The sequence below is a fragment of the Anolis carolinensis genome, chromosome 3 (assembly GCF_035594765.1).
Source record: "Anolis carolinensis isolate JA03-04 chromosome 3, rAnoCar3.1.pri, whole genome shotgun sequence".
Classification (NCBI taxonomy): domain Eukaryota; kingdom Metazoa; phylum Chordata; class Lepidosauria; order Squamata; family Dactyloidae; genus Anolis; species Anolis carolinensis.
The window spans coordinates 199,076,292-199,099,812 of NC_085843.1; the positions used below are offsets into that span (position 1 = coordinate 199,076,292).

The following is a 23,521-nucleotide window of genomic DNA, read 5'->3' on the forward strand; positions in this document are numbered from 1 at the left end:
ATAGTGACATCTTAGCTCAAGATGCTGGTATTCAAAGCTACCAGACCTGTATGATTGGTAGGACTCAGTGACATTCTACCCTATATGTCATTATTTCTCGATGTAAACTCTGTCTCTTGTCTAACATTCTGCATTAAAGAAGGTATAGAGTTTATCATGGTGTAGTGGCTTATTGCAAGAAAAATAGGTTGCCCTATCATTAGGAAGTAGTTCTTAAAATAAACACCATGGAGAGAGAGAGAGAGAGAAAGCTCATGACCAAGCTGTCTTGCATCAACCTCTAATCATCCTCAGAGACAATGGAAAGGCATGTTTACACTAATCTTGCTGAAAACTACATTGTAGAAACAGTGTGCATTCTTATGGTGACCACTTGGCATGGGAAAAAGACAGATGATGTTTCTCAGAGACTCAGAAAAGTCTGTGGATCTCCCTTTGAGAATCAGTGACCTATGAGAACCCTCTTGCTTGTGAAGAAACATAGTGACAGCTTTGAAGACCAAGAGACATGATGTTAATATGACCACAACCCAAGAGATTTCATGTTGCTGCTCAGAATCTACTCCCCAGTGGGTTTGCTGCCTGTTATTAGTAGTCTCTCTAGAATTGCCTTTGTAGGCTTTAAAGCTTTGTTGCAAATAGGATCCTCACCTCGGTCAGAAAAGCTTGTTCTTTTGCTTCCTGCTACATTGTGGTTGCATTTATAAGTGATGTTTTGTGTATGTTGGCAGGTGGGTGGTTTGGCCTAGCTGCTGAATAACCGAATGAAACATCCCATGTTGGCTGTATTCTTTGAGCTCTCACAGCAACAATGTTCATTACGATTTACACCTTTAGCAGCTCTCAGTAGAAGTAGATGTAAACACTGTGATAGAGAAACTAGATTTGTTTTAAGCTTGAGTTCATCTAAATTGAAAAGCAAAGCCAGTTAAACTGTCTGAAGTATTGAGGAGTGCCCTTTTAAGGCTATAATAAAGTGAAAACCAACTCTGTAATTGGCAGGACGGCATGTCATCAATCTGCATTATGATTATATATTTAACCTTTAATTTTGTAGTAGTGTATCTGCATCAGCTAAATCTTTATCTCAGCATGTCTATGAAATCGAATATTTGAAATATAAATTTAAAATAGTGACATTTCCTTAAAAGTATCACCATGACAAAGTATAAATCTACCATACACCATGACTTTACAACAATATCTTTTCTTCTGCTTTCTAAATATTGTGCCTTCTTTATAATAGTGAATATTTTGTCTCCACACATACAGCTGTTCATGTTCAGAGCTCATTGTATTCCTCAGGTCTTGTACAGAATAAGGTTATAAAACACTAAATCCTTTGCCCATGGTGCTAAATTATTTCCATAAAGTTTCTACTGAATTATATGCCTATAGTTATAGATGATAAGAGCCATTCTGATCTACTTGCTTTAAACATTCTGTTCACACAGTGGTCAACCATTTACTTATACGAAGACTAAAAACAGGAAATAAGTACAACTGAACCATTCCTGTTTCCTGATTAACATTCTTTTTTAGTGTCTTTGAGTCAATACAATCTTCTTTTAAAGTTGTCATCATTCCATCTTGCAGCACTGATTTTCACAATAAAATAATTCGTTGCTGTTTATTCGTTCAGTCGCTTCCAATTCTTTGTGACTTCATGGACCAGCCCACAGCAGAGCTCCCTGTCAGCCGTCGCCGCTCCCAGTTCCTTCAAGGTCAGGCCAGTCACTTCAAGGATACCATCCGTCCATCTTGCCCTCGGTCAGCCCCTCTTCCTTTTTCCCCAGCATCATTGTCTTCTTCAAGCTTTCCTGTCTTCCCATTATGTAGTCAAAGTACTTCATCTTTGCCTCTAATATCCTTTCCTCCAGTGAGCAGCCGGGCATTATTTCCTGGAGTATAGACTGGTTGAATCTTCTTGCGGTCCAAGGCACTCTCAGAATTTTCCTCCAACACCACAGTTCAAAAGTGTCTTATCTTCCTCCGCTCATCCTTCTTTATGGTCCAGCTCTTGCATCCATAGATTACTATGGGAAATATAATTATTTTAAATATGCAGACCTTCATTGCCAGTGTGATATCTCTACTCTTCACTGTTTTATCATGATTGGTCATTGCTCTCCTCCCAAGAAGTAAACATCTTCTGATTTCCAGTCTGCGTCTACAGCCATTTTTGCACCTAGAAATATAAAGTCTGTCACTGCCTCCACATTTCCTCCCTCTATTTTCCAGTTATCAATCAGTCTTGTTGCCATAATCTTGGTTTTCTTGATGTTTAACTACAACCCAGCATTTGCACTTTCTTCTTTCACCTTGTTTATAAGGCTTCTCAGTTCCTCCTTGCTTTCAGCCATCAAATTGGTATCATCTGCATATCTTAAGGTTTTAATGTTTCTCTAAGCAATTTCAACTCCAGCCTTGGATTCATCAAGCCCCACATGTAGCATGATATGTTCTGCATACAAGTTGAATAGGTAGGGTGAGAATATACAGCCTTGCCGTACTCCTTTCCCAATCTTGAACCAGTCTGTTGTTCCGTAGTCTCAGTAAAACAATGTGCTACATGAAAAAATTACTTATTAACTTGCTCTACACTTCTCACTATTTAGCTTCAATGGTAAATCCCAGATTTTAATATTAAGACAAAAGGAGGGACCCCTTTCTCCCTATCTACTTTGTTCATATAGTGCATAATTTTATATACTTATCTTCCCCTATTTAAAGTTTTTTCTAAGATAAACAGTTCCAAACATATCAATCTTTTCTCATAAAGAATTTACTTTTGTATCTTGATCATATGGTTCTTTACACTTTTCCTATTTTGACAATATCATTTTTCTTAGTGATACAGTACAGTCTCAGTACAGTCTCCATGGTTTTACGTAAAATGCATTGCCTGGCTTATCGGGAGATGGCCATTGCGGCGTTGGGTGCCTTTTGGCTGGTGGTGGTGTTGGCAGGGGGCTTCTTCTTCCCAGAACCACTCTGTGTGGGGGGGCTGCTGGGTCGGCTGGGACAGGCATCGGGCTTGCTCACCCACCCTACATATTTGGTTATATTGTTGTTGTTTTCGTTATTTGTTTCATCATAATTCCTGGTTGGCATTTGGCATGGGCCCTGGATCTGGCTTGCTTACTCCCCCCCCCCTCAATTGGTAAGAGGGGGTAACATCCAGTGTGGAGGTACCGTTGTGGTGTGGGGTGTGGAGGTACCATTGACCCCATATGGTTCCAGTTGCACCCCGGCATGGATAACAGTATTGGTCAGCAGCGGGCTGCCCGATCCATGATCCAGGACCCATGAATGGTGGCCAACCCTTGTTCTTGTAACCAATAAACGAGTTGTGGCCAAGTTTTAACCAACCCTGTGTTTCTGTCATCTTTGCTTCTCTGCCGGATGGAGGCGTGTCACCCATGCACATGCAATATCTCTTCTTTTTTTAAAATAGTTTTTATTGAATTTAAAAAATTTTCATACAATAATTACTTTTATCACATAGCAGATATTTAATGTATCATACAATACTTGCATCATTCTTTTATATCTACTGTTGATTTATATCTACTACATCGTTAACATTTGTCTATATTTCTTCACCACTGTGTATCCCCCCCTCCCACCCCAAGCCATTTCTTATGCATTGTCTAACCAAAACCTCATTTCTTCCTGAGGCGATAGGACTATGGGCTGAATGGATGCCAAAATAATTCTCTGACCATAAAAAAAATGGTCAATGCATTTGTTGGCTCAGAATTGAGATTATCCCCCAACTTTGGATTGGTTCTGAGATGGAGCTGGCTACAACTGTTTTGGTTTACATACCATGTCTCCCTGGCTCAGGTGACCCAAAAACATGGGATGGCACTCATCATTCTCTCCCTTTATCCATGTTGCAATGTCTCTGGGCACAACTTAGGTCCTGCTGGCTGGCTGTCACCTGCAGTGGCATCAGCTGAGGTAACAGGTCAATTGAGGAAAGGAGGGGGAGACAATTCCTCTCTTCCTCCTCCCTCATTGCTCCATCACCCCAGCTGACATCACTGCAGGTGACTGCTGGATGATGGGTCCCATGTCATACCCAGCGATCACAGTGACACAAAAATTGGGAGAGGACAGTAAGAGTGGTTGTCTGGGAGCATCAAACTGGATTCAGCACCTCCAGATACTCAGAACTCCTTCCTTCCTCCACAGCAGCTGGCTATGAGAACATCCCAATGCTGATCTAATTTATGTCATGCCAGACCAGCCCCAGGATAACAGATCTGTGCTACATAACATCCTAAGGTGTAAAGATATATAATTGAATACTAATGTAAGGTTAGCCCTTGCTATTTATTGTACTTTCAATTTTTGTGTGTACAGTGGATTGGAAAGTGGAAAATGCTGATAGGAAGAAAGTCAACTCATTTGAAATTAGTGCTGAAGGAGAGTTCTGCAGATACTTTGGGCTGCCAGAAAGACAAATACATGGATCCTAGAGCAAGTCTGAGCACTCCCCAAAAGCACAGTTGACAAAGCTATCATACTTTGCCAATATCATAAGAAGACATGACTCACTAGAAAAAACAATAATGCTTGGTAAGGTAAAAAGCATTGCAGGTGGATAGACTCAATCAATGAAGCAATGGCCTAAGTTTGAAAGACCTGAGCAGGGCAGTTGATGACAAAATGACTTTGAGGTCTGTCCTTCATAAGGTTGTCATAAGTCAAAGTCAATTTGATAGCAGTTAGCAACAATGAATGTGTTAGAATTACTGCAGAAATTTCACACCTAAAGCAACTTTGCAGTGTGCTATTGTTTCTGCTGTCTATTGCAATCTTTAGTGCTTAAACATGTGGGCAACTATGACAGGGAAAAGGGCTAAAAACCAGAGTTTCCGGTTCAGCCAAGGAAACCCTCTTGGCTGGTTTTGAGCAAGTCACACTGTCTTGACCTCAGAGAAAGGCAACAGCAACCCCCCTCTGAACAACTCTTGCCAAGAAAAAAAAACCATGATAGGTTCACAACAACAACAACAACAACAACAACAATAATACTCTGAGGTCATCATAAATCAGAAAGTACTTGAAGGCTCAGAACAAAAACTCTCCCAAGCAATGTGGCTATTGTGTGTGTGTGTGTGTGTGCTTTTAAGTCACTTGTCAAATTTAACAAACCACAATTTTCATAGGGTTTTCATAAGCAAGTAATCTTCAAAGTTTTGTTAGTTTATTCTTCTGAAATATAGCCCACAGCACTTGATATTTGTTGGCATTTTCCCGCCTGAGCACTAACTGGGTTTGCTGTTTTTAGTTTCCATGATCAATTGGACATAATCTGATGCCTTTGGGGAATGGAAGAAGGAAATTACAAATGAGTTAAATGAGTTGAAGATTGTATTGGGCCACAAAGGTTACAATTTCCTCACCTTTGTGGGGAAATTCAAAAGAAGAAAGGGGAAGAAATGATATGGAGAAGCAGGAGAGGAACAGTCTGTTTGCTCTTCCATAATGCAACTCTCCAGTCTTTGTGGTGAACTGTAAACTTATCAGAAAGTTTCCTTCAATTTCTTTTCCATGCTGCTACCTGAGCAACTGCAGGTGCTGAAGTAGTATTTACATGGCATGAATTAGTCAAGACCAAATTATTTAAACTAAATGTTCAAATTGATTTTGTAGGATTCTTGGTTTGAAATGCTTGTGATACATATGGCAACTGTTATGGTTGCCAGTTGTTTTCAAAGGAAACAGTATAGAGTGGATAATTTACTTTCCCTACTTTGTTATTCAGAAGATTGAATCCTGGACTGTCTGCATAGGAATAATGAGCTTTACCACTCCCTTTGTTGCATGCTTTCAAATAGTTTCTGACCTATGGCAAGAGATAGTTTATATTTGCCTTTCTCTGAAGCAGTGAGAAAGTGGGTAACTTTACCATGGTCACTCAGTGAGTTTTCATGGCTGGGCAGTCTCTCGGAGGCCATCCAAAACTATGGTGTAACACTGGTTGAGAGAAAATATACAATGGTACTAGTTTTCTTCAAACACCTTTTCTAGAGAAATTCTGAAATAGGAACAAACAAGTCTCCCTTGTCTCATTTTGTTCTAGTTCCCTATGAAAAACAAGAAGTTCAGTTTGCTAGTTTTGCACAATTCTTCTGATGAAAACACAAAATTCTGTGGTCAAGAATTTTTAAAGGTTTTTCTCCAAAGATAGTATGTGTTTATATTTATATAATAATTAAATAATTAGAAAATAGAGTTCATAAAAATAAGCTGCATCAATGTTGCTTATGTCAAGATTTTGCTCAAATTATTTTCCTCTGAGGAGAGGCAGGAAAAAAGCAAGCTTTTGGAGGCAACACAAACACTGTTATTGAATCCACAAACATAAATTTATGCATGTTGTGGCAACAAGAAGTAACCAGATGAGATGACTTCCTTATCAACTGATATACTCTGTCAGAACCCATTGGTCTGGTTTGAACTGTGGTTTAGAGGTGAATTTCTTCACAGTGCAGTATGTATCTGGAAACTGCTAGTTTTTACAGTTCCCAATATAACCCTCTTCCTTTTATGAGGAAACTGTATACAGTTGGTATCAGGCCATAGGTAGCCTGATTTGTGACAATGGAATGTGTGTGTAGCTTAACTCTTTGTCTTTCACCGCTGTCTCAAATGTCACATTAAATTTAACCCTATGTAACTCACTAGATCTGTAGATCATTGGGTCCTGCACAAGTATTAACATACAATTGTCATGGCCTCAGTGGATCTTCTCTATTTGGAACTATTAATAGGATTTAGGTCATAGACATGCAGTCCCCGAGTTACAAAAATCCAACTTACAAATGACTCGTAGTTAAGAAGAGGGTGAGACAACAGGAAGTGAGAGAAATCTACCCCTCAGAAGGGAAATTCACTCCTGAAAGAGTTATTATCATGTGGAAAAGGTGGCTCCACTGAAGCTTTCTCATCAATCCTTGTTTCCACAACAAGCTAAATTTTCAAAATGCAATTATCACAGGGACAGAAAGTGAGGGGAAAACTTCTGAATAGGGGCAAAGACAGCAAAACACACTTTCCTTCCCTATGCTATCCAAAGATAGATAGATAGATAGATAGATAGATAGATAGATAGCCAGACAGATATGTGGAGTTATACTTGAAAAATGTATCTGTTCTGACTTATACACAAATTCAACTTAAGAACAAACTTACATATCCTATCTTTTTCATAACTTGGGGAGTGCTTGTAGTTTATAATCAGTATAATTTTCAGTGTCAATACATGTTCCATTGTATTCCTGGATTGTAAAAGAGTTTTATTAATACATTCAGCCTTGTCATACATAGAGGGACATAATTACTTACCTTCTCATGTTCCACTACCTTGCATAATTATAACTTCTTATTTTGGATTCTCACTGTTAAGGACTGTGAGTCCAATATACATAACTGGTAATCTTGATTCTTTACAAACAGATTTCAACTTCCATTTTTAAAGACTGTTATACAATAGTATATTGAGCCTAAGAGTTTGCAGTGCTAACTGGTGATAACAGCAGTTTAGTAAATAACAAAAATGTATCTTGCTTCCAAGATGAAATTTATTCCTAATCTGGTGTTTTCCATTAATGTTGAGTTAAATACATAAAACTTAAAGTCATGCGGATAATATGAAACTTTATAGGGCATAAATAATTTACCTAAAGCATAAGATATTTACCTATTCATTATGACTGGATGTCTTGAATTAACTCAGCTTATTTTCTCTGTAGTCATTACCTCCTGGATATATGCAAGGAACACTTGAGATGGCCAACAAAGAGGAAAACAGAGAGAAAAACAGATATCCCAATATATTACCTTGTAAGTAGCATCTATATGTGAATATATTATAAACATAAAGTATTTGTAATAGCAATTTTTGAACAGCATGGCTAGACAGATAGCTCTAGCTTTTTGTTACAACAAAATAACAGACTTTTGGCACCTTAAGGGAAAAACACATTTTGTATGGCAAAAACTTTTATGGGCAGAATATAAAATACATTCACAATTGTAATTATGAACAGAGAGGCAAAGAGTGTGAGCAATCATTGTTACTATTGTGAAGTGTTTTTATGCTTACCAATGGTATCTAGAAGGCCAATGAGAAAAAAGATACTGGACTAGACAGGCTTTTGGCCTGTTGCAGCAACAAGGTAGGAGCCCCCCCCCCCCTTATGCTGGCAGGACTGATGACTTGAAGGCTGGGTTGCTGACCTGAAGGTTGCCGGTTCGAATCCAACCCTGGGAGAGCACGGATGAGCTCCCTCTATCAGCTCCAGTTCCATGCTGGGACATGAAAGAAGCTTCCCTCAAGGATGGTAAAAACATCAAAAAACATCCGGGCATCCCCTGGGCAAAGTCCTTGCAGATGGCCAATTCTCTCACACCAGAAGTGACTTGCAGTTTCTCAAGTCACTCCTGATACGAAAAAAAGCCACAAGGTATCTTGTTATTCCGGTGTAGGTAATAGCTCTTCTCTCTCTTTATAACATATTATTCTCTTGATAGGATTTTTTTTTTAAAACCATCTACAACTAAGCAACTTGCTTCACCATATTCGAATGATAACAGATCTTGAGATATCCTAGTTCAAAGCCAGTTAGGATTTCAGTGGCTAAGTGCTGCTCAGTGACGTAGTACCAAATTATAATATGGTTTTGGTCTAGAATACTGTTAGTTCTAGCATTCTAGACCAAACCAGATGGATAAAATACATTTCAGTCAACAATTGTGTCTAGAATATAAAAAAGAGAACATCTTGCAAAGGCATACCTTGTCATCTGTACATTAAAAGGTAGGGTTAGATTCAGAAACACTTTGAAACTGCAAAGTGTAACCTCATCAAAAACAAGCTGAACACATTCCTTTAAAGTCATTAGAGCCTCTAAACAAGAATACTTTGGTCTTTTTAGTGTGAACTGTCGATTATTTTTATGCATCTGATAAAAGTATAGTTGCCTTTTAAAGCTTATTACACTACACACTACACAATTTTTGTTCCAGGGTTATAAATGTCATTTTCTATTTGGTTCTATCATTAAAAAAATATGGGAAAAGTTTATATTTTGTTTTTGTGGGACTTCTTGAAGCACATTTTGCTATAGTTTTTCAATGAATATCTCACAGAGTCTCAACCAATTCAACATAGTTTGTGGCAACCACCAAAAAGGATGTATAAACAACTACTTTCAAAATAAGTATCACAGAGTTATACAGGAAACTAGCTGTGCCCGGCCATGTGTTGCTGTGGCGAAGTATGGTGGTATGAGAAATAAAGTATTGAGGTATTGGTGGTAGTTAAGGTAAAGGGTGAAGGTTTTCCCCTGACATTAAGTCCAGTCATGTCTGACTCTGGGGGTTGGTGCTCATCTCCATTTCTAAGCCGAAGAGCCGGCGTTGTCCATAGACACCTCCAAGGTCATGTGGCCATCATGACTGCATGGAGCACCGTTACCTTCTTGCTGGAGCAGTACCTATTCATCTACTCTCATTTGCATGTTTTTGAACTTCTGGGTTGGCAGAAGCTGGGGCTTTAGATAATCTGTGGAAGTGGCCTAAGTGAAGCCTAACTCTGCCTGTCCCCTGGGCTGAGTCGGTTGCTAGGAGACCAAGTGGGCAGAGCTTAGACTTCTAACTGGCAGCAATTGGATAAAAACAATTATTCCTCTCCCTCTAATTAGGACTTTATTTTTCTTTTCTTTTTGTTGTATCAACCTAGAGCCGTGGATGATGGGTTGTGTTGTCAAATTTCGAGGTTTGGGGGCCTGTAGTTTTGTTGTTTTGTCCGCTGCCCTGATGCCATCACTCTTTTATATATATAGCTAACACTTTCAAACCAAGAACAGAAAATTGTTCAAATTTTGTTACATAGAGTTATCTTACAGTTGAAGCCATTAAGCCACAATTTTCCTACATGTTTATGGTAGCCTGGATGTTTAAAAACTATTGGTTTAATTCGGGATGGGGTGTTTAGTTGCCATACATAGTAGATGAAAAATGTTTTAGATTTGTACTGTTTTGAGAGGGAAATTATCCATTTCATCAGGTTGTCAATGGTGTATCCATATTTGCTGTAATAGTTTTGATTGCATATGATTTTACATTACAGATGATCATTCCAGAGTGGTATTAACGCAGACAGACGGAGCTCCGTGTACAGACTATATTAATGCTTCATACATAGATGTAAGTAAAAATTTCTTTAAATGTATACTTCTAAAAAAAAGCAATACATTGTTAGAAGCTGAATTCTGTTGGGCACTACGCTACTGTAAAGATCACCGTGAAAGCCATTGCACTTCATCAAAGGTTGCATAACAACAGCCTCAAGTGCAGCCAGTCATTTTCTAAATGCACACGCAGCCTATTTTCTGACTCACATTTAAACTGGTGGGTGGGATGCTGATTGATTCTAATGCACAAGGCCACTGAATCCAGTGAATAATTGTGGAATCCAGCCTAGATATTCTGGTGTACATTTACGCTGTATTACAAGTGCATATGATCTTGGCCTGAGAGCTAGAAAATGAATCTTTTTATGTATTTCTAATTTAAAAAGAAACTATATATATCTACTTTCTCCCTCTAGGGGTACAAGGAAAAGAATAAATTTATAGCAGCTCAAGGTAATTTCCCAGTTCTTTCACTAACTCCTCTTAAAAGTTTTGTTCTGTATATCTGCACATGAAATACAGTTTATGAATCTGCACATTTGTTCCCCCTGTGAATAAGTCTAATTAATTTTTTAAAAAGAGTCCTATTTTTAGAGATTTTCTGATATACAGTTCTTTTTAATGTTGTCTTATCCATTGTAGTGTAGGCAGTTACCAGAACTGGTTTTCAGCTCCCTGAAAAGTTACCTTGTAAGAGATGTCTTTTTTTTTTTTTACTTCATTCGTTTTCTTCTTTTTTTTGGTATTGCATCATACTATTCCTGTTATATTGGGGCAGGACTAGCAGTGAGTTGTAATCTTTGGCTCTTTAACACTATATACCACATCTGAAAAAGGTTTCAGAAGGGTAGGAGATTTTAAAAGGCTTCCCCTGTGAACCCAAAATAGTACATAATCATCTATGCAAGTTGTAAGTAGACTTTCTAAAAGCTACCTGGAGAGGCGGACACCGGAGAGTTAAGAGGCATTCAGCTGAGCTCCGGTATCGTCATTGTTTTCCTTACTTTTATCTTTTACCTTTTAATATTTTTATATTTGTTTACTCCTATTCTGCTCCAGTCTGTTTCAGTTATCTCCAGCTTGAGCAGTGAGCAACATTATTTTAGAAACTCTGGCTGTTTGCTCACATTACATGTGCTGTGTACGCTGCTTCCTACTCCTTGTTGCTCATACTTATCTCTGTTACTCTGCAAACAACATCTACTACATGTATTCAGTGTCCATGGTTTCAACACTTACCCACACTCCCCCCAAAAATTCTCCCCAGAATTGTTTTGGGCCTCCAGGTTCTCCAGTCCAGTTCTATGGTATGCTTTCAGTACAAGTTTAGCCAAAACGTATCCAGAATAGGATTCTGTAGCAGAGGAGTTATGTGTGCTTCATGTAACCAGCCTCATTTAGCAACCTGACTGCAGCTATTATCCATGGTATTCATAATGGGTCTTGGAACATATGCCTTATCAATATAGGAATTATAATGTACAAGGCAGAAGTAATGTAAACTGATTCTGCCTCAAGAAGTTTGGTCCTATTTCAGGGGTGTCAAACCCATTTTCATCGAGGGTCTCATCAGCTTTACCCTTCAAAGGCCATTGAACTCATGAATGGAGAATCTGTGGATACAGAGAACCAACTATATATCTATATATATAAAAGGAGAATGGCATCGCTCCACCGGGCAAAACAACAAAACTAAAGGCCCCCAACCTAGAAAATTGACAACACAACCCCTCATCCACGTCTCTACGTTCTTACAAACAAACTACACATCCCTAACCTCCATGGGGCCAAAAAACCCTCAAAAACCAGAATGCACCCCTTTGTGACCCACCTTGATTGACACTAAACAGCCTTGCAGCTTCAAAGCCAGGCTGCCTCCTAGGCCACAGCAAAAAAACCCAAAAAACAACCCCCCCCCCCAAAAAAAAAAACACCACTTCAGTGTGAATTTTAAACCATTGTGTAGAAGGGGCCTCATATAATCCTGTTCCAGGCAAATCATATAACATTATCAATATAATCTCTAAAATCACGACACTAAATAAACAACAACACTCAGAACACAGGGGAATTCCACATAGGAAACAACCAGGCCCTGCTAACACCTCCCAACAAAGGATTCCCTCACGCAGGAAGCAGCCAGACTTGGAAGCTATAAGACCATTCAATGCGAAACAACTTAAATAATCACACCCAGCTAACACGTCCCAGTAAAGGATTCTTCCAAGTACTAACCAGGCAGACCTTGAAGCTGCAGGCCTATTCAATGCTAATCAAGGAGATCCATGGCAACACCTGCCTCAACCAGACAACAGTTCTTTCTACCACACTGCACGTTATTCCACACATATATCAACCCCTTTGTGGCCCACCTTGATTAACACTGAACAGCCTTGCAGCTTCAAAGCCAGACTTTGGAAACCACGAGGCTACTTCATCTCATTCAACCTGGCCTAGCAAGGATACCCTATGTAGAAAACGGCCAGGCTTTGAAGCAGCGAGGCTATTCACTACAATTCCAAATGGCCACAGCAACGCGTGGCAGGGCACAGCTAGTATATATATATATATATTTACATAGTGGTCGTACTCTTTAGTTTTTGATCGATTTAGGTCCCTAGATGTTATTGAATGACAATTCCCATCACTTTTGATTATCCGCCATGCAGACTGGGAATAATGGCAATTATGACCCAACAGCATTTGTGGCTCAGAGGTTGGGAAAAGGTTAAAGAGCTTGTGGATGGAGAATCTATGGATACAGAGAACCAACTATAATTTGTTTTACATAGTGGTCGTGCTCTTTAGTTTTTAATCAATTTAGGTTCCTAGATGTTATTGAATGACAATTCCCATCACTTTTTATTATCCGTCATGCAGACTGGGAATAATGGGAATTATGATCCAACAGCACTTGTGGCTTAGAGGTTGGGAAAAGGTTCAAGGACATTTTAAGGTCGGACATCATATCCACAACCCTTGTATCCAAATCCAAAACCCATTGTCCTGACTAAACAGAACAAACTGCAGCCTTCCAGTTGTTATTGTATATCAACTCCCATCAGCTTTAATCATGATGTCTAATGTTGAGTAATACAGGAGTTGTAGTCCAGCATCTGGAGCAATGGTTCTCAGTCTGGGGTCCACAAATGTTTTTGGCCTACTACTCCCAGAAATCCCACCCAGTTTACCAGCTGTTAGGGTTTCTGGGAGTTGAAGGCCAAAAACATCTGGGGACCCCAGGTTGAGAACCACTGGCCTATAGGGTCATATAAAATGACATGGTGAGCTGGATGCAGCCCACTTACATTGAGTTTGACACATGTGCTCTAGTAAGCATAATTCTTGTCTGGTGGCATGTTTGCTGAAACAGCACAATTTTTGTCTGTAAGCAATTTGGAAACACTGCTGATTCTTCTTTGTGCTGTCTACTAGTCTATACTAGCAGGACTAGCATAGTCAGCACAGCAAAAATAGGGCCAAGTGAGCCACCAATTTGCCAATACCTGTTTTTAGGAAGTATTTCTTCTGTTAAGGTGTTTCCATTCTTCTTTTTATTGCATTTGTTCATGCTTCAGTTTCATGAGTCGGTACCTTGTAAAACAGGAGGGTGGAGTTCTAGTTTGCTATCTACTTTCTTTAAGATCCACTGGTGAGCCAAATCAAATATATCAGGGCTTGTTTGATTGTTATACAGAGGTTACCATGTAAATTGAGCTCTCCGTATAGAGATTAAGTGCCTGATGAACTTTGGATGTTTTTAGGTATCAACTAAAAAGTTGGGTTTCTTGAGTCTTTTTCTTATTTTTAGTTACCTATTAATTTGTTATCTTCAACTGCATCAACATTGTACTATTAATGCAGTTTGGCATCACTTTAACAGCCATGGCTCAATGCTATGGATTCAAGGGAGTTGTAGTTTTACAAAGTATTTTGCCTTAGGATTCGAAAGCATTGAGCCATACCAGTTACAGTGGTGTCAAATTGTATTAATTCTACAATGTAGATACACCCTTTCTTGTTTTGTTTTTTAGTATTGGTTCTATTGTATCTGGTTTTACAATATTCTGCTTGAGATTTTTTTAAAAAACATAAATCAAGATAAAAATGTGTTATTAACCTAGTACTGAGTCAGAAAGAAGTCCAGAAATACACATAGAATTAAAGATTAGGAAACATCAGAAGTGCATCGCTGCCCAGGCATGTTTTTCAGAGCAAGAAATTAGCTCACCATCCTTTTAGACAAAAATCAATTTTTCTTCCACCCAATTTTTCTGTGGTTCAGCGACCTAATTGGTAGGTGTGGGCAGATGGACTATTACTACTGTGAACATCTTGGCAGTAAGAAGTCATGGGTGATCTGTTGCGAATTACTCAGTGATATACTGATTTACTTAGAAGCACCTCAAAGCACCTTAAAGAACCTTAGGATAATAATAGGGTATTATGCTCATGGTATCATTCCTTCTGTGAGCTAATCTCTGCTATCTATATATTTTTGATATAATTATTTTTGAAAACGTATGAAGTTGTAGGCAATATGGTAAAAACATAGCATGTAACTCAGGAGGTTACTAAGGCCCTTTCTACACTGCCATATATAGTTCAGATTATTTGCTTTGAACTGGATTATATGACAGTGTAGACACATACGATCCAGTTCAAATCAGATAATCTAGATTATCTGTTTTGATTATCTGGATTATATGGCAGTGTAGAAGCAGCCTCAGATGAGAGTTCCCTTTTCTGCTTCCCAAGCTGGATCTACACCTCCATATAATCCAGACTATCAAAGCGGATAATCTAGATTATCTGATTTGAACTGGTTTATATGAATCTACACTGCCATATAATCCAGTTCAAATCAGATAATCTGGATTTTATATGGCAGTGTAGATGGGGGTCCTAGTAGCTTAGATCAGTGGTTCTCAAACTTTTGTCATCAAGATATTTGGGAATTAATTTCTCAAAATTTGTGGCCATACCAACTGGGACTTCCGAGAGTTGGCCCACAACATCCAGAAGACCAAAGATTGAGAACCACTGACTCAGATCATTCTGATGTAAAATACTCACATATGGAAACACAATCCCTTCTTTTGTGGTTTGTATCTTTGGCGCGCCATAGATAACCTTTCATGGTACATTAGAAATGTGTAGATACTAGATGAAGATCATTTCTGGCTTTTTTTAGATATCTACATATTGCTGGTGTTTTAATACCTAATGTTTGTTGTTTGGTTTCTGTATAGTTTGATCCAGTATTTGTATCCTGTGTGTAGGTCCTAAGCAAGACACGACAAATGATTTCTGGAGGATGATATGGGAACAGAAGACTGCCACGATTGTCATGTTAACAAATATAAAAGAAAGAAAAGAGGTGATGTACTTTTCATGAAGTTATTCTCTCATTTTGTTTGCATCTCTTCCATAACCCACAAGACTGTTACTAATACAACCACTTCCTGGTTGAGTTCTTTAATAAGATTTTAGTCTCTCACACAATTGCTGCAATATGGAAGGAAAACTGAAACTTCTCAGTTCATAAAAAGTCCCTAGTGACTAACCCTGTAAATTTCTAGGCCAGAGTTTTGAGTCAAGTTTTTAGCCTGAAGACAATTGTCTTATGAAAGCTCCGCTTTTTATCTGTATTTTAGTAATTGTGTATTCATTTTAAACTAATAAAATGTTTCCTATATTACTGGCAACAGTATTCTTTTTTCTGCATTTGTTAGCAGCATGTGTGGTATAAAATATTATAACAATAATGACTAATACGTTATGGCAAACATCAAATAATGTCTTTATATCTTTCATCTTAAATCACTGTCATTTTTGAATTACCAAATTTCACTATACCCTATATCAGTGGTTCTCAGCCTGTGGGTCCCCAGATGTTTTGGCCTTCAACTCCGAGAAATCCTAACAGCTGGTAAACTGGCTGGGATTTCTGGGAGTTGTAGGCCAAAACACCTGGGGATCCACAGGTTGAGAACCAGGGCATTAACCTGCATGTTCAGGCCCAATCATACTTTCTCATGTGTTTTATTGGTTCATATAATGTAGTTGATTAAAGTACAAAATGAATTAAAGTATCACAGACATACTATTGCTCTTATTGTTAATATAATTAGAGTTTTATATAATTGTGATCAGATTTAGTCTCAGTATGATTCAGTATTTAGTGAAAAGCTCATCCTTGGTAGTTTCAAAATAATTGCATAATTTTATAACCAGTCATTTTAATGAAAACATACAACATAGTCTCACCTGGTATGTTTGGTTGTTACTGTCTACATAGGACAAATGTTTCCAATACTGGCCTGATCAAGGATGCTGGACTTACGGAAACATCCGAGTTTCAGTGGAAGACTGTATAGTGCTTGTGGATTATACCATTCGGAAGTTCTGTATTCAGTCAGTAAGTAAATATCTTTTATTGGTGTGTCTTCAAGACATTTTTGACTTATGGCAACCCTAAGGCAAATCTGTCATGGGGTTTTCTAGACAAAATTAGTTCGAAGAGGGTTTGACTTTGCCTTCCTCTGAGGCTGAGAGTGTGATTATTCAAGGTTCCACAATGGGTCTCCTGGTCTGAGTAGAGATTTAAACTTCACCATGAGTCATAACCCATGTTGTAGTTCAGCACATGATTGTGCCTGCTCCTAATGTCAATGAGGAAGTGAATCATGGGATTTTTGGGCCTGCAAGCCAGCAACAGTTTTTAAGTCCGAAAACTGAGCGGTTTGGGTCTCCTGTGTCTCCAGCAGCTAGTGAAGGGCACATTCCAGAGAGAGGAGCAGATGCTGCTGAGATGTCTTTCTCTAGAGAAGCAAGGTCAGAGGCTGAAATAAGTTCAGAGGATGAAACTCCTAGTGGAGAGTATAAAGAGCTCATAGGTAAGAATCATAGAATCATAGAATAGTAGAGTTGGAAGAGACCTCATGGGCCATCCAGTCCAACCCCCTGCCAAGAAGCAGGAAATCACATTCAAAGCACCCCCGACAGATGGCCATCCAGCCTCTGCTTAAAAGCCTCCAAGAATGGAGCCTCCACCACAGCCCGGGGGAGAGAGTTCCACTGTCGAACAGCCCTCACAGTGAGGAAGTTCTTCCTGATGTTCAGGTGGAATCTCCTTTCCTGTAGTTTGAAGCCATTGTTCCGTGTCCTAGTCTGCAGGGCAGCAGAAAACTGCCCTGCAGTTTGCTCCCTCCTCCCTATGACTTGCCTTCATGTATTTGTACATGGCTATCATGTCTCCTCTCAGCCTTCTCTTCTGCAGGCTAAACATGCCAAGCTCTTTAAGCCGCTCCTCTTGGGCTTGTTCTCCAGACCCTTAATCATTTTAGTTGCCCTCCTCTGGATGCTTTCCAGCTTGTCAACATCTCCCTTCAACTGTGGTGCCCAGAATTGGACGCAGTATTCCAGGTGTGGTCTGACCAAGGCAGAATAGAGGGGGAGCATGACTTCCCTGGATCTAGATGCTATTCCCCTATTGATGCAGGCCAGAATCCCGTTGGCTTTTTTAGCTGCTGCATCACATTGTTGGCTCATGTTTAACTTGTTGTCCACGAGGACTCCAAGGTCTTTTTCGCACACACTGCTGTTAAGCCAGGCGTCCCCCATTCTGTATCTTTGATTTCCATTTTTTCTGCCGAAATGAAGTATCTTGCATTTGTCCCTGTTGAACTTCATTTTGTTAGTTTCGTCCCATCTCTCTAGTCTGTCAAGATCATTTTGAATTCTGCTCCTGTCTTCTGGAGTGTTAGCTATCCCTCCCAGTTTTGTGTCATCTGCAAACTTGATGATCGTGCCTTCTAACCCTTCGTCTAAGATGTTGAACAGAACCGGGCCCAGGACAGAGCCCTGCGGCACACCACTTGTCACTTCTTTCCATGATGAAGATGACGCATTGGTGAGCACCCTTTGGGTTCGTTCGCTTAGCCAATTGCATATCCACCTAACCGTAGTTTTGTCTAGCCCACATTTTACTAGTTTATTTGCCAGAAGGTCGTGGGGGACTTTGTCGAAGGCCTTACTGAAATCCAGGTAGGCTACATCCACAGCATTCCCTGTATCGACCCAACTCGTAACTCTATCGAAAAAAGAGATCAGATTAGTCTGGCATGACTTGTTTTTGGTAAATCCGTGTTGACTATTAGCAATGACCGCATTTGTTTCTAAGTGTTCGCAGACCACTTCCTTGATGATCTTTTCCAGAATCTTGCCTGGTATCGATGTGAGGCTGACCGGACGGTAATTGTTTGGGTCGTTCTTTTTTCCCTTCTTGAAGATAGGGACCACATTCGCCCTCCTCCAATCTGCTGGGACTTCTCCCGTTCTCCAAGAACTCTCGAAAATAATTGCTAGTGGTTCTGAAATAACTTCCGCTAATTCCTTCAATACTCTTGGATGTAGCTGATCTGGCCCTGGGGACTTGAATTCGTTTAGAGAGGCCAGGTGTTCCTGGACAGCTTGTTTCCCTATTTGGGGTTGGATTTCCCCCAATCCTTCGTCCAATCCATGTTGCTGAGGTTGAAGATGGCTTTCTTTTTGTGAGAAGACCGAGGCAAAGAAGGCATTGAGCAGTTCTGCCTTTTCCCTGTCCCCTGTCGCCATCACCCCATCTTCTCCTTGCAGAGGCCCTATCGCCTCCTTTTTCTTCCTTTTTCTACCAACGTAAGCAAAAAAGCCTTTTTTGTTGTTTTCGTTGGTAGAAAAAGGAAGAAAAAGAGAGTTAGTTTTCGTAAACTCCGGGCTGTGCAGCAGAATCTCAGAAGGTCTTGTTAGAAAAGAAGCCATTATCAGATAGTCAGGGAAAATGGCATGATTTCACATGTATATTAGAGAGACCAAAAGGATTTTCCAGCAGTCTGGTCAACGTTGGTAATTGAGGCAACATTTCTTGCCAAGTCCTAGTTAAGCCTGCTAAGAGAATCCAAGTTTCATGTTTTTGTTCATTCATGTTTCATGCTTCCAAGTTTGAAGGATTGTTCCTGGATTTTTGTATTGGATTTATGCTGCCGTATGTATCCTGGTTCTTTGGTAAAATAATGTGTGTTTGACATATCCTTGACACAGCCAAGGGATGACTTCTCCAAATCCACTTGATGTTCCTCTATGTCGCGGTCTTCCTTTTTCTCTTTTTGTCCAATCTTTTGCAGCCATGCAAGTATGTGGCTTCTATCCCAATGGACATACATTAAATACATCTTTTTGTTCCCACAGAGCTGTGCACACAGTTCCATTTTTAAAAAAAAAGAATTAAAAAGGAAACAATAGTGAGAAAGCAGAAAACATTTATGACTTTACTTGGCGTCTTTCTATGACAGCCTCCAGAAGTGTACTGCAGACTTAAGATCCACTGAGCTGCAGAAGACCTGCAGGTTCTATCCATCACACACAGAAAACTCTGTTTCTGACACATGCAGAGAAAAACAAATGAAGTTGATTGTTTTCTATTTTACAAAAGGATATCATGGCAGATTCTTTGTCTGTGAGTGACTGATTATTTATTTATCATATCAGAAGTGAACCGAGAGTATAGTTGTAAAGTATTTAGAAACCCAAAGTTAAAAACTTGGTATTATACTAAATGTCCTTTGACCAGTAGCTGGCCACTTGGAGTGCCTCTGGTGTTGCTATAAGGAGGTTCTCCATTGTGCATGTGGCAGGGCTCAGACTGCATTGTAATAGGTAGTCTATGGTTTGCTCTTCTCCACACTCACATGTCGTGGACTCCACTTTGTGGCCCCATTTCTTAAGGTTGGGTCTGCATCTCATGGTGCCAGAGTGCAGTCTGTTCAGCACCTTCCAAGTTGCCCAGTCTTCTGTGTGCTCAGGGGGGAGTTTCTCATCCAGTATCAGCCACTTATTGAGGTTCTGGGTATTAGCCTGCCACTTTTTGACTCTCACTTGCTGAGGTGTTCCTGCGAGTATCTGAGTGACTGATGAAACAGACCTTGTGTCTTGTGATAGGCACCAGTATGCAAAATGTGTCAGAGATGTGGTATAAGTGTGTGTGATAAGGTTCTAAGATTTGAGACTTTATTTTGGGACTTCATGAAATACACCTTTTTCCATATCTAAAACAGAATTTAAAAACATTTAAAGCATATAGAGGTAAACAATATAATAAAGTAGAAATTGAACTATGCAGCTATTTCAGAATACAATAATTGGAAATGGTTGTACAGACAAAGAGATGTTAAGTTGGTACTAAAAATACATTTCTAGTACCAGGTGTACTTTCTTCAGAATGAGGGTGAACATTTCAAAATTTTGTAATATTCATCTTCATTTTATCTCAAAATACAAAATATCATATTCATATTTTGTTTCTGGGTTTCTAGCAGGTATCTGAAGGTTGCAAAGCTCCAAGACTTGTAACTCAGCTTCATTTCACCAGCTGGCCTGATTTTGGAGTGCCTTTCACACCTATTGGAATGCTGAAATTCCTAAAGAAAGTAAAGTCATTGAATCCTACACATGCTGGGCCAATTGTGGTTCACTGCAGGTAAGTGTGCATATATGTACAGGACCAAGACAGAGACACACTCATAAATATTTTTGGAGCTGCTTTAATAGGAATTGTGAAGAAAAAGTATGTGTCAGAAGTATTTTCAGTCTCTGATTTATGAGTACCTGAAACCTAGCAAAGAGAGGTGGGTCATCATATACTAGCATGTTTCTGGAATAGTTTTATCAAAAATATATCCATGTTTGGCATAAGCTAAGACTTCATTAAAGAACACACACCTCCATCCCCCAGTTTATATATAGAACAAACTGGCCCCTCGAGACCAAGAATCCATCCTACATTTTTTCCACACTACATCACTGTTTACTAATTTAAGTTTCCAGTGCACTAAGGGCACTAAACATATAGGTGTCATCTCTTAGCCTATATCTAGAACCTTTCAAACTATTGGAGAAGTGACAGGTTCCTACAAACTGGAGATAGGCTAGTGTTGTTCCAGTCTACCAAAAGTGAGGAAAAGAGGGCCTTTTGCACTAATACTTGATATTGATACCAGGAAAGATTAATTAAATTTCTGATGAAACAGTTGTTCTGTAATCATTTGGAACATAATACTGTGGTTATTAAGAAAGAAAACACCATACCAGACATGTCTGTCTCTGACTGACAGTCCAACACCCAAAACATTTACAAGTCACAGGCCACAGTTTGGGGAAGCTGGGGCAGCAGTTGCTAATGTTTTAGAATGCAAAATTAGGATTCAAGCTGATCTTAGCAGATTTGAAAAGTTGGGCAAAACTAAAAGAATTAGCAATTATCAATGTAAGATACTACATTTGGGCAGGATAAATCAGATGCATAAATACAGGATAGTTGACTTTTGACTTCAGATGGTTATGATGTAGTGGAGTGACGAAAAAGTCAATGCAACTGCATCAACAGATCTGCAATGTCCAGATCAAGAGAAATAGTAGTGTTACCTTGTGCACTGTGTTCAGTTCAGGTTCCCGTATTTAAGAAAGACTGCAAATAAAAAAGTCAACAAAATGTCAGGAAGGTAAACATGGCAATAATGCATTGAGGCCTATGTCGAACAGTTTAGGGAGCTGGATATTTTTAGCATGGGCAAGGGAAGACAGTAGTAATTGATAGAAGATGGGGGCATGTTATGAATGAGTTTTGTACTCACATTCATCTCCAATTCTAGTAGTGGCAGCTGCTAGCAGAAGTCAGTAACAGTAAAAAAAAATCTTCCACTGCATCTGCATGTATCCGGGCATCTTTGGAATTCAATAAATATTGAACAAATTGATGTAAATTTAATGTCTTATGTTTTAGATTAGCATGGGGGACAAAACAGCAATTATTATTTACAAATGTAATTGCCACATAATGTAGTCAGGGTATTAGATACTTTTTAGATGTCTTTAAAGGGAGATTGTGCAGGTACCAATGGTTGTTACTGGCAATCAGTGATAGCTATTGTGACTGAAGGAACATCTAGACTCAAAGGCAATTTGTCTCTAATCAGCTTCTGAGAAGGACAGAGAAACCCTACTTCTTGAGCTAGAAAATAGAGTGAAGCAAGTTTGTGTCAGACTGAGAAAAGAAAAGTGAATCATGAATACATTAACTCTGCTTACAGTCAACTCTGGGTTAACATGTCAAAATGAAACCTGTTCCTTATAGAATCTAACTCCATATCTTCCTTTAGGAGAAACAGATACACTTTGAATTATATCTGTGATAGAAATGTAATAGTCGTTTACTATTTAGAAATCTAGAGCACATATGTTATAGCAACAATAGAGGAAAACAAACAAATCAAGCGCAAAGCAAATATTTGTGCCTCGTTCAGGAAGCCATGCCCTTTTCCTCTGAAAAGAAAGTTAAAAGTCATTTGGAATAATATTTTAATCAGTATTCAGTAGATAGTATGCTCCCTCTAGTGGCTGTTCTTGTATTTTATATACAGTATTAATACTAGATAATATTTACTTCATTAGCACTGAATCAGCCCATTATCAAGTTTGTTCTGTTTCATGGCAGGCACAGTCCTATGGTACAGGCTGGAGCATAGGCTAATCAATTTATTCAGTTCTAGCTCAGAAAGGGCAAGTCTTTCACACAGTCAAGAGTAAAAGCGAAAGCAAGTCCTACCAGGCAGCAAGTCTTCTGAACAGGGATTTCCAAAGCCAGAGTAATTCAATCTAACATCACTAAGGCAGCAGATATGAGCAATGTAAGATGGACATAATCACACAGCAAGGTCAAGTCCTGTACAACAAAGTAGTAGTCAAATGAAACCGGAATGTGTACAATGGCCAAAGTCTACATTGTATTGGATTGTTGTTCTCAGTACTAAACTCTGGTCAAATTGCAGGTTATATAATAATAATACTAGGTAAAGGTAAAGGTTTTCCCTGACATTAAGTCTAGTTGTGTCCGACTGGGGGTTGGTGCTCATCTTTATTTCTAGGCTGAAGAACCGTCGTTGTCCGTAGACACCTCCAAGATCATGTGGCCAGCTTGATTGCATGGAGCACAGTTACTTTCCTGCCAGAGCGATACCTATTGATCTACTCACATTTGCATGTTTTCGAACTGCTAGGTTGGCAGAAGCTGAGGTTAATAGTTCCACTCCCCAGATTTGAACCGCCAACTTTTTGGTCAGCGAGTTCAGCAGCTCAGCAGTTTAACGCTTTGCGCCAATAGGGGCCTCAATAATAATACTAATAATACACTTTATTTTTATTCCACCCTTCTCCCCTAGTGGACTCAGAACAGATGACAGCATTTACAGTTGACATAGGCAAACCTTCAATGC

General features: G+C 39.2%; 1 protein-coding gene across 5 annotated transcripts in view; it reads left to right on the forward strand.

Moving 5' to 3' along the window:
- ptpre (protein tyrosine phosphatase receptor type E) overlaps window positions 1-23,521 on the forward strand; it is a 192,517-nt gene that overhangs the window by 140,501 nt on the left and 28,495 nt on the right. For 4 of the 5 annotated variants that reach the window (XM_062976075.1, XM_062976070.1, XM_062976072.1 and 1 more), the window contains 6 exons: window positions 7,770-7,860; window positions 10,151-10,227; window positions 10,631-10,667; window positions 15,497-15,594; window positions 16,516-16,635; window positions 20,567-20,730. In XM_062976075.1, coding sequence (XP_062832145.1) covers window positions 7,770-7,860; window positions 10,151-10,227; window positions 10,631-10,667; window positions 15,497-15,594; window positions 16,516-16,635; window positions 20,567-20,730 — 587 coding nt within the window. The remainder of the gene's footprint in view (window positions 1-7,769; window positions 7,861-10,150; window positions 10,228-10,630; window positions 10,668-15,496; window positions 15,595-16,515; window positions 16,636-20,566; window positions 20,731-23,521) is intronic. The other variant, XM_062976071.1, reaches the window with a different exon arrangement.